The following is a 12,492-nucleotide window of genomic DNA, read 5'->3' on the forward strand; positions in this document are numbered from 1 at the left end:
TTAATATAAATATGCTTCATTTTCTCCATGTCTGTTTTTACAGATAATTTTCCTTACCAAATAAATACAAAACATGAAAGACCAACAGTAAAATCTTTCAAATGTTTCCTTAGAAGAATGTTCCAAGCTGTTCATATTCCTGTCATCATAATGAAAATATAGAACAAAGCAAAGAGGAGAAAGCACCTCTTGGTTGTCAATGAGAAAACGTCATTGCTCAGATTTATGATTTTATTTCTGCTTCAAATGATTGAACTTTGTCATGTTCGTTCATCCATAATCATTCTTGGACCTGCTTCTTACTCATCAATAAACACATATGTTGCCGAGAGAAAATTTCCACTTATTGCTTGGGCTGGAATAGTCTAAGTAAATATGTTTTTGTAATAAATGCCATTACCCTATCCAATATCCTTTTGAAAGAACCCAGGTCTTGAAAAGCTATTGACTCTGCAAAGCTGGAATGTGGAATTTAGATAGCTAAGAATTGGAGAGCATAAGGATGACAGTCAGTGACAGGCCAGGTAACTTGAGTATTGCCTGGGCCTTACGTTCTAATTAACTACACCCCAGTACCACTCTTTAGTTCCTGTCATATTTTCCCCTTAGAACCATTTTTTTCATCTAATGATTTTTCCTTTCTTTTTTTTAAAATTTGCATTTGAATTTGTTGCCTATTTAAAATAGTCTCTTTTAAGCAGTGAAATTTCATACTCTTTCAAACTAATAATTTATAGTTCTCTATCATCATCCATTAAAGCTTTGTTTTATCTTGGTTTTTTATATTTTTTTCTTTGTTTCTTCTAAAAGGAATTAAGAATAAAGTAAAATTTATTCCCCACTAACTGTCCTACATAGTTTTCTTCAAGTACAAGGAGGCATGTTAGTTGGAGAATGTGGTATCATTGCTACCCTTATCTGTCAATGACTAACCAACAGGAGATGGGCTTAATCGAAAGCAGAAAGTATTTCAGCTAGACATAAAGTAGAACATTTTGGTCTTCCTTCCTTCCTAACATCCTAACTTCTTAACTTCCTTCTATCAATTTAATATATTTTTAATGAGTAACTATTAAGGGTCAATTACTATTAGAGAAATAGGCAAGACAGAATAGAGCTTGCATCTATGAAGGGAGACCATCAACAAAAAAGTAAATAATAAGTAACCCCGTTTCAAACCATACAAGTTCTAGGGACAAAATACAATATGTGATAGAGTTATTGGAGGAAGGGGGAAGCGACTTTAGAGGGAGTGTCCAGGGATCAAATGCTGGAATGAGCTGCCAGGGAAGATTGTGCATTTCTGGTTATGGACATCTTCAAGAAGAGAATATAAAGCTATTCATCTGAAAGAGTTTACTTATGCATGTTCCTGTAGTTGTGGGTCTAAATAAGAATGTCTCACATTTTTTTCTGGTTCTGTGACTCTATTATTCCTTGTACTCATTGTGGCTACAGTAGGGAAAAACAAGTAATACTATCTTTCAATGCATGGGTTGTAATTTATAGTACATTGTTGAGTGGAAAAGAGGTGTAGTGGGCTGAGAAAGCACATTTGCCATCAATAGAAATAGATACCACAGTGTTTTACACCTCCTTTCCCAGAAATATATGTACTTGTTCCCACCTCACCAGAAAGCCAGCAGTTCTTCCACCCAATTTATATATTGAATAATTTTTATGTTTCATTACACATTTCTTATGGGACCAGAGCATATATTTCAAGATCAAATTGCCACACAGATTTTCTATGGAATTGACCGCTTAATTAATCATTAAGTAGAGATGATTTGTCAGCATAGATTTATAAGCCAGAAATATCTTTGCTCTGTGATTTCATTGGCCTTTGGAAAATTTGTAAGTTTTCTTCTTAGGTTTCCCCTTTTATATAGGCTATTACGACAAATCTGTATATTTCAGTAGTGGGAGGGTAAATTTAAGAGATGATTGTAGGAAATATTCTCTTAGTTCCACAGGAGAGCTCCTATTGTGTCCTCCTGAGACCAAAGAAAGGAAATCAGTTTCATTGTAAACTTAAGTTTTATCTAATATTTAATTAAGAAAATGAAAACATAATCTTGTTCATGCATGCTTTTGTTTATATGGATTTATTGTATAAAAAATAAATATGCAAAACAACTCTGACTCCAGAATTGTGAAAATGGAAAACTTTTATTACTAGATTGTCAAACGCACAGTGAACTTACATTCAAAGAAAACATGGTATTTGGTAGTAAATTAGCATTCTTCAAAATAAGTATTTCTAAAAGTCTGTTAGAAACTACAATTGCTAAACGTTGCCGGAAAAAAACAAAACAAAACACGGTATTGTTTTACATTCCTTTCCTTACCTTACTTTTCTTTCAACACAATTTCCATATTTAGTATATAATGTAAAAGCTATGTAAAAATGTGACCTAACCTTCTGCAGAAAGAATCTGTTGTGGTAGAAACCCTGATCTCTTTTCCCACACATAAACTATGTCAGCCGACAGACAGGACTTTGCTAAAGCTAACAAAGGATATTTCTCAGTTCAGTCCTAAAAGAGAGGATAAAGCCATCCACATAAATTTCTTAGTACACCCTAGAACTTACCAGATGCTAGCAGCAGAGAGTTGATAAATGCTTACAGCAGAGAGTTGATATCGCCTGCTATATAATTTTGAAGAAGACAAAGAAAACCAAAGAAATTAGTAGCTTCTCCAACTGGTGTGTGATGCTGAAGTGACAAGATCTTTGGGAAAATATAGTTATCTTAGAGTTTTTAATAAGCCAGGAAGGATGTGCTAAGCATTGTCAGATAACTGACATTCCCTAGATTTTAAGTCAAAAATGTTGAGAGAAAAGATCCATATGGATAATTTAAGGTTGACCACAGAAATCTACATTGCGTTTCTTTGTTCCAAAGCAATTTCTTATTTAGTACATAATCTGTAAGTCTATTCCACAAAAATGTACATTCCTTGAAGGCAGGGTCTTTGTGCTGTCTATCGCTCTATCCTCAGTGCCTAGCACAGTGTCTGTCATGTGCTCAATAAATATTGGTTAAATGAATGAATATGTTATCAGAGACTCTGAGAGGACTTTGCAAAATTACAACTGGTCCTAGTAAGAAGACATAAAAATAAATCAATGTGAGTATGAATGTGACTCTTGTGTGAACTTAGATTTAAATTGCATAAGTATATATATGTATTTTCATGCACACACATAGAATGATGGGATGAATATTGAGGATTGCAACTAAATTTTAAGAATAACTAAACCCTCAGGGCCGGCCCCATAGTGGTTAAGTTCAGCATGCTCTGCTTTGGCGGCCCAGGGTTCGCAGGTTCGGATCCTGGGTGCAGACCCACACTACTCATCAAGCCATGCTGTGGTGGTGACCCACATACAAAACAGAGGAAGATTAGCACACATGTTAGCTCAGGGCTAGTCTTCCTCAAGGGAAAAAAATAGAAAGATTGGCAACAGATGTTAGATCAGGATGAATCTTCCTGACCAAAAACAAAAGAATAACTAAACCCTAGAAAACTAAACTTCAGAATTAGAAAATTTTGAGTGTTAGGTGCCTGACTTTCAAATCAATGTGAACATCCTAAGTGCAAAGTTTAGGATTATATTCCTATTTTCTGGGGCAAATTTTTACTTACTATTACTTATTTGCTCTTTTTGCTTGAAAGAGCAAAGAATATCAGAAAATGTCTTTCAAAATATAAGTTTGGGAAAAGGTGAACCAGAACTGATAAGCCTATAACACTAGGCTGCTACCAAAGGCTAATAATTGACAGTGGATGAGAAATAATCAAACAATTTTGTTTGTATTTTACTCTAATAATAATATCCCAGATATTTATTGCACTCTTACTAACAGGCATTTTTACATTACCCTAAATGATTTATAGTTAATAACTTACATGATGCTTCTAAAAACCCTTTGAACTAGTGACCAGAATAATGCTTTTGGCAAGAACTGAGATATGGAAAAGTTAGATAACTTGCCAAAGGTCACACAACTAGTGTCAGAGATAGGATTTGAACCTCCAGATAAGCCATTGCCTTATCCACTCCTTTTACTGCCTCTGTTAAAAGGAATGGCATTCAAAGACAACAGTTTAGCTCTATTTTACTCTTTGAAGCACATTTTCATGAGGATTTCCTCACTTAAACGTCGTTAAAAGTGAAATGAGGTCTAAGGGAGAAGAGACAGTAAGAGAATACCTATAGGGTTTAAATGAATTCAAGATTCCTGGCCAGGATAAACAACTTTTCATCTTTGGAAAAAAAAGAAGAGAAAGGAAAAAAAAGCCAAGTCCTTGGCCTGAAGGGGATATAGTACAAGATGACAGAGGGAATGCAGACTTCTAGAAAGCTCCTTTGCCTCTTGCACACAAGACTCTTGCTGCCGCTCCTTGAGGCTAGCTATGGGTAGAGCTAGCTTTGTACAGGTGAACTCAGCAAGTGATTTTTCATGATGATCCCATTGACAACAATGGCACCAATCAGTTTAGTTCAGCCTCCATCCTTATTTAGTTAGTGATATAAGAGGAAAATCTTATTTTCAATCCACGTTCTGTTGCATATTGCTGATTAGAATGCATGCATTGAAAATGAATGAAAGAAATCCATAAAAACAGATATATCTTTTCCTTTTTCTATATGTTTTACCTTAGAAAAGAAGTGTTGAGAAACATTTTGTTTAAGATCAGAAGAATTTGAGAGTTAGGTTTCCTGACTGTCAGACAAATTTGAACTTCCTGAGTACAAAGTTTAGCATCAAATTCCTATTTTCTGGGCAAAGTTTCATTTATTGGTGATAAAATGTGAATTTTCTGCTTCAAAGATAAAAGACTCAAATGATTTTTAAAGGCCTGGGAAGCCCATGATAGTTATTACAAAACTAAATTTTAATGAGTTAAGTGTAAATGAATTAGAAACATGCATCTCAGATTTCTTATTAAAATATACATGAGGTTACAGGTTATGAAGAAAAATGCTTGGCAAAGTACATCTCAGCAGTTGCCAATCTTAAAACATTTGAGACATTTTATCAGTTGTCCCAATAGCAGATGGAAGTTGCTGCTTTCTCCCATCCTTTGCTTGAATCACTGAGTTCTTTTAAGTTTACAGTGCCTTTCCTAGATTAACTTCTTGAGCATATTGCTCCTTTGTTATTCCCAGGCACATACAGAACAAAGTACAAAGTTACTATTTCCCCAGAGGATATATAATTCAGCTATTTGATATTTTATCAGAGAGGAACTGCAAACTCAGGCATACTCACATGGAACACCTTCATTCCATGCAAACTTATATATGTACTGAGTACTGATGGGTACATATGATTACCTGTGAATACCAGGGATTACATACGAGTAACCAGGAGTCTGCTATACTTTTGCCTGATTTCTATATATATGCTTTAAAACTTTTTTTTTTCAGGATTTATGTTTAAAAGACATGGTGATGCTTAACTTTTTCAAAGAGAGGTAGAAAGTGGACAAACGGAAATAGTTGATACAAAGAAATTCCTTAGTTTGTTTTAATGCTTGTGTCAGAGAATACTTGCTTGCACAGAAATAACTATTTGTGCTACCTTGAAGTCCAGAGTATTTTATAAAGGACACTACAACCAAAATTGTCATGAGAAATAATTGCCTTTTTATTTCGTTTTCTGCCATATTAATTCATCATCTTACTATCATTAATTGCTTTCTGATAGTCCATAGCATACATGGCCCACTGATCTTAAGATAAAGAGATAATCAAAGCAAATCATTGAAAACAAAATCCATATTAGGTACTTAAATGCCATGTCTCTACAATGCAAACATTGTACAACTGTACTCATTTGGGTCCAAATTATTTTCGTATTTCTCTAATAAACTCTTATCAAGCAAATAAGGAAATATATTGGCACTGATGATCTGGCTGCATTATTAAATCATTATGATGCCCGACAAGATCTGATCCCTTTAGTTCCTGCTCTAAACCTTCTGCTCCACTTCTTAGATAACTTATGTGAAGCACTGTGATAAGATGTTACAGGCCCTAATGGTGCATCATCTTATTTGATCCCTGAAATTGTGCTATGAAAATGGTTGATCAGACATTTATAATCCACGTCTTTTGAATGAGGAGCTAAGTGACTGTGTAATCTTGGAAATGTTCCTTAAATTATCTGAGTATCAATGTCTTTATTATGATCCTTGCCACAGCACATAAGGCTGTTTGGGGAATAAAATAAGAAAATGCATATAAATATTTTAGCAGAGTTCCTGACACATATTAACTGTTCAATGAATATCAAATGTTATTTATGTTATTGCTTAAGATCTCTTGGTTATTAATTGGTGAAGTCAGCATCGAAATCTGGGTCTTCTAATTTCTGGTCTGGTGCTCTCCAGGCTCCCCATTGCCCACAATAAAATTTCTAAAAATATAATAAAAACCTCTATGTTCTCACTCCTGTTTATTTTGCTAGCCCTGTATTCTCCAACCCCTTACCCACTGGCATTCCAGCCAAGCCACTCTGCTGGCAGACACTCTCTCCTGCTCTCCCAGAGTACATACTGTCTTTAGAATCTCTTTCTGTCCAATAAGTCACACCCATCCTTCAAGACCCAGCTCAGGTGGTAAATGAGTGAACCTTATGGACCCACAAACAGGACCTTCTGTCTCTGTTTCTAAGATTTTTTTCATCTATGTTTAATGGCTATCATCTCATTTTTTAACAGTCTGTTGTCACTCTCCTACACAAAACTGTGTACTCCTTGAAGTCAGGAATTTAGTTTTACTCAACTCTGACCCTTATATCTATCCAATGGTTAATATTTGTTGAATTGATTCTAGATTCATTTTTCTCCTATTTATCATGCTGCCACATATGCTCAGGATAACTTTGGCAAACCATAGTTGTAGAATGAGGGCTCTAAATAATATTTGATTACACATTTAACCTGGCGGATCTGGTTCCCCTGGTTAAATATGTTTTTTTTTTTTTTCCCACAAACATTGTTCAGCTTTCCACCAAGACTGCCTACTTCTCTGCCTTCATTTTCTACCAGTCTCCCCTGTGTTCCCTTTGTACCAGCTACACCGATGTTCTTTTAGTCCCTAAACCAAAGCTCTCTTTCTCCCTCATAAGATCCACATGAGCTGCTCTGCTCAGAAGTCTTTCCTCGTCTTCATGTGGCTGCCTCCTTCTCATCCTTAAGCTCTCAGTAAATATCAACTTCTTCCATTAACATGAAAAGTCAAGTAGGTCTCCTGTTTTTCTCCTTCATAGCTCCCTGATTCTTTTCTTTTCTCTTTTTTTTCATTTCTTTTCTTTTTGGTCATGATTTGTAGATATTTTATTTATTTGCTACTTTTCTGTCTGTTTCTCACATTAGAAGTTCCATAAGGGCAGGGACCACATCTGACTTGTTGAGTATTCTGTGACAACAGTTCACAATAATTATATATTGAATGAATAAGTAAAGAAGAAATGAATACAATAAGCATGAATGTTATATATTTGGGTGTCTATCAAATGTAGCTTTTTAGCAAGCTAGACTACTTCAGACCATAGAGGCTTTACAAGGAGAAACTAAGTCAATCCATCAATAAGCCTGTAGTTACTCACCAGGCATTTTTTTTTTTTTAATCCTCCTCCTTTTTTTTCCCCAAAGCCCCAGTAGATAGTTGTATGTCATAGTTGCACATCCTTCTAGTTGCTGTATGTGGGACGTGGTCTCAGCATGGCTGGAGAAGCGGTGCGTGCCCCGGATCTGAACCTGGGCCACCAGTAGCGGAGCACGCGCACTTAACCACTAAGCCACGGGGCCGGCCCTCACCAGGCATTTGTTAAGCAAACTCTGTTAGGTGCAGCACTAAGTATGCAAGGTAGGCTTGTATATAGACCATGCCTTTCCATTGGTCTCAGGATAATGAACAAAAGACTATGTGATTTGGTCTTCAGACCCTCTCAACTTCAGGCTACTGTTTTTCTTGTTAACTCTGACCCAGCCATACTGGTGTTCTTTCACTGTCCCCAAAATTCCATTCTCCTTACCACAAACATTACCCCACTTCACTCGTTAGAAACAATACACACGATCAACTTCTCTGATTCTCTCATGTGCCCGACTTATCTGACTCTCTCATGTGCCCCTACTGTTTCCTATCTCTTTCCTAAGCTCATCATAAGTTTCCCAATGAATGTACCCTTCAGCCTGTGCCCTTTATTGCCAGGCTGCTGTTGCAACAGACCTCCCACACTCTTGCAGAACTCTTGTGACTTTCTATAAACCAAACAAAACCACACACTTTTACCCTGAATACCCTAATATAACTTCGAGGATCATTCTGTGATTTGTAGTTCTCAACAACAGGGTAACTGCGTTTGCTTCAGAGACCATGGTGGATAATTGAAAGACTATGAAAGGCTCATTAATGTGATGGAAGAGTGCCTCAAGAAGGTCATAAAAAAGGAGACAGTTAAAACACTGAAGCAGTCAAGTTGGGTTTCATTTTGTCCTTTGAGAGTCTTCTGGGTAAATAAATTTCCTAATATTACAATGCCTTTAGTAATATAAATAGCATATTTTTACTGGTTATACTTACCAAAAAAAATTTTTAAAGAATTAATATTAAGAAAAAAAGGTGGAATTTTACAGTTCCTCTTCCCTTGCCAAACAAGAACCTCCTTGTCCCTCGTTTTGACTGTATTAGCATTTCTGTTGTTTGCGTACAGTTGGTAAAACAGCATTGAATACAGTGTCTTTCCAAATTGATCAAGACATACCTTGCTGTTCCCAGTATGAATTGGTGATTAATATAGCTTGCTATTCCTCTAGTATGACTTTATAAACACAACCCAGCTGTATTCATGTTCAAAAATTGAAAAGTGAGAACTAGCTTTTCTTCGTTTAACTTTTCCTAAAGTTTCTGCAAGATGATGCTCATGTTACAGTTAAACATCAGCTGTACAGCTTTTTCCTTAACTATTAGTCCCTTAGGTATAACTCTGTAATCAAAGGGAGGTCAGTTGTATCCAAATACAAATATGCCAGAATGTCTCTGGCATAAATCTTTCCCTAAAGATTTCAGTAGTGTTACTTCAGAAGAGGGAGAAAAAGTGCTATGTTTTATCTAAAAATCTAAGAACTTAATTCATTAAAAAAAAAAAAAGCACTAAGTTATCCTTACAGAGAGCATAGGATCTCCATGTTACTCATCAAGCTGTTTGTTTTTCTTTTTGAACAATCACAGAAAAAATACTGCAATATACGAACTATATGGCTACTATTGATGAACACTTCCCATATTGCTATAAACTACAGAGAGGGCCTAGTAATATAAATTCATAGTCATTGCCCAGTATCCAAATAATTTCAGAAGCAGCTGAGGGCTAGTTCTTGGCAAAATTATGAAGTAAATAGAGAACATCCCTTTCTCTCTATTTAGATGTCAGTTGTCTAATCTTCTGAATTTCATCACTAGTAATTAATTATTCTATTCCCAACAACAAGCTTAAGGCAGATGCCTCTTAAGGGTATCTGCATTTCACTTGCCCTACGTATAAATCCAGGCTGACTTAGATTGTATCTTGAAGCCCAGAGGCTTCCCATTATTACAGTGTGAAATGAGTCCCAATGGAGTGACACTGAAAGCTGATTTTCATGAGACCATTCATCGCTTTGATTGTTCATACACTGCCTAAATCGATGACATTTAAAACAATTCCAATACAGAGAAGATATTTATTAAATGCCTCCTATTTGCAAATAATCATAACAAATATGAATAAATTCCCCTTCAGTTAATGCCATTAACTTCCAAATGTTCAATTTGTTTATAATTGTTTCTTCCCCTTCTTCTCTCTTTCGTTATTAATTAATCTTGCAGGCTGGTGGTTTGATGCTTGTGGCCCATCCAATCTGAATGGAATGTTTTATACAGCGGGACAAAACCATGGAAAACTGAATGGCATAAAGTGGCATTACTTCAAAGGGCCCAGTTACTCCTTACGTTCCACAACCATGATGATTCGACCTTTAGACTTTTGAAGGCACAATGTCAGAAGCAATTATAAAAGCAACAAAGAAATCTGGAGAAGCTACCAGATGAGAAACTGCTTGAAAACTTCTGAAGCAAACAATATTGTTTCCCTTCCAGCAACAAGTGGCAGTTATGTGAAGTCATCAAGGTTCTTGACTGTGGATTGGGAGCCTTTTGCGTTCACAAAAGTCTCTACTTGGGGTTACCATGTTCATATATCTTAACTATAGAGAAAGCCACTCACTGTCATGCTGTAAAAAGGGAAGAAATTGCTCAGCTCGCTGTGCTTCAAACTACTACTGGATCTTATTTTGGAACTATGGTAGCCAGATGATAAATATGGTTTGTTTCATGTAAAACAGAAGAAAAAGAAGAAAATGAACAATAACAACAAAAAAGAATATACATAAAGAATAGCAACAGACCTGCCATAATCCTTTGGAAAGGGTGTATTACACCAGTGAAATGGTGTTACTTCTATGCAAACCTGCTAACAGTAAGTTTATACTGTTGCACAATTTTAATAAAAGTTCAGGAAGAACAGCATTGCCCTCTGAATTGGTTAAATGTTAATGGATTTCGGAAGCCTAATTCCTAAATCATACTTACTAGTTGATTTCAGTTAACTCATCTTCAAATGTAAATTTCATTTTGGAAACCATAAAGAATTTTAGTGCATGAAGAACAACGTGTGAGGTAGAAACATGCTCCATTACTCTTTGATTTTTTGATACAGTTTTCAGAAAAAAATGGACATAATCAAGTATGGACATACGAGGTGAAAAATTATCCCCCATGCTACAGTTTTCATTTACTTTAAAAACTGACTGACTGAGATATAAATATATTTATAGCCTGAGTAAAGTTTAAAGAATGTGAAATATATCATCAAGCTCTTAAAATAATATACATGCATTTAATATTTTCTGTGATATTATACATGAAAGCAGTGTTTTAGAGTGTATTAAGTTGAAGTAAAACCAAGTAAACTGGAACAGTTTATCTTACAGTATCTTCTTGTATGTGTACACTTAAGTGTAACTTCATTATTTTAAAAATAATGATTTTCAATTCTTCACTTTATTTCATGCTAATTTAATTTTTGCTAATTAACTGAAACATGCTTTCCAGATTCACCCTGTTCCAGTTTCTGTAAAAGATACACTTTGAAGTCTATGAAAAATAAAAAAAGAATTATAAATACCATTGTACATAGTATGTTTATATCCGTGGTAAACCTAATAGCTGTTTAATCTGGAATATTCAATGTTGTCCTTAATTGATGCAAATAAACACAAGTTTTCAAAGAAATCTACTATACCACTTATTTCTTTATATTTTTCTCCTTCAGCCTCTGTTTTTCTTAGGCAGTTTCTGATTTTTAAAAATTATTATTCATGGAGAAAATTGGCAAAACTCTGTATTATACATTAGGGAAACACAAAAAAAGAAAATTAATCAGTCATCTGACTAAGAAAATTCTATTAGGTGCTATAAATCTCTTAATGAAAATATTCCTATGGGATAATCTATTTTAAGTGAATTTGGGGGCACAGATTTTTATGGCAATTTGAAGTTACTACAATATTTTATCAAGAAGTACTTTCTGCCTCTAAGTGTTCAAGGTTACAATAGTGAACAGTTTTTATCAAAATATGAGTTACTATGAGATAAGAAAATTGAAAGGCATATTGGCTCTCCTTTCTTAAAAAAATAGGTTTTTTTTCAAGGCAACAATACCAGTTTCAGACCTGGTGACTTGATCTATTATGCCTTTGTGGCTTTCCTCCATTTGAGAGAAAAATCTATTCACATTTTTAAGAAAGTATTTTCTAAAGTTTACCATCAAGTCTTTATATTTATGCATCTGTGTGTAACCCCATTTTGCCTTATAAGTGATATTTACAGGTATTCTACAGTTTTTCTATCCTTGGCGACTCCTTCATAGCACTGTTTAGCCTCGCCTCTAAAAACCTTGCTTGTTTTCATTTAAGTGAATGGAAGTGAGTGTTTTGCTCTTTTGTGTTCCTACAGATTATTTTTTACCAGTATTTTGATAAATAATACTATTTCCCAATGCATATTACAAAAATAAAATGAAATAATGAAAAAAAAGAAAGCATGATATTTACTGTTTTGTTATCTGGGTTTGAAAAATGAAGTTGTTTCCAATTATTTATAATAAAACAATATAAAATGTTTTATGACTCCATTATGTGCATTGTGTGATGCCTACATGTTTGTGGCCACTTAACATGTATATCCATTGCATTTAATTATTTCAGGATAAGATAAATATTAGGATTTTGTCTTTAAATTTTTATTTCAGTAAAATTCATGTGGCTTTTATGCAAATTTCTTCACATCCATCACAGCTTTATTTGATATTAATAAAATTGAAAATAATGTATTTGTGAAACTTCATATCATTTTAAATAAATGTTTTA

The 12,492-nt window shown here is 34.7% G+C and overlaps 1 protein-coding gene across 3 annotated transcripts in view; it reads left to right on the forward strand.

The window, feature by feature from the left end:
• Positions 1-12,159, forward strand: part of ANGPT1 (angiopoietin 1) — a 249,471-nt gene extending 237,312 nt beyond the window's left edge. For all 3 annotated transcript variants that reach the window (XM_004431258.3, XM_014788115.2, XM_087447548.1), the window contains exon 9: positions 9,893-12,159. In XM_004431258.3, coding sequence (XP_004431315.1) covers positions 9,893-10,053 — 161 coding nt within the window. In that variant the 3' untranslated portion in view covers positions 10,054-12,159. The remainder of the gene's footprint in view (positions 1-9,892) is intronic.
• The last annotated feature ends 333 nt before the right edge of the window (positions 12,160-12,492 follow it).

The sequence above is a fragment of the Ceratotherium simum genome, chromosome 23 (assembly GCF_057802395.1).
Source record: "Ceratotherium simum simum isolate JZ-2026a chromosome 23, ASM5780239v1, whole genome shotgun sequence".
Taxonomy (NCBI): domain Eukaryota; kingdom Metazoa; phylum Chordata; class Mammalia; order Perissodactyla; family Rhinocerotidae; genus Ceratotherium; species Ceratotherium simum.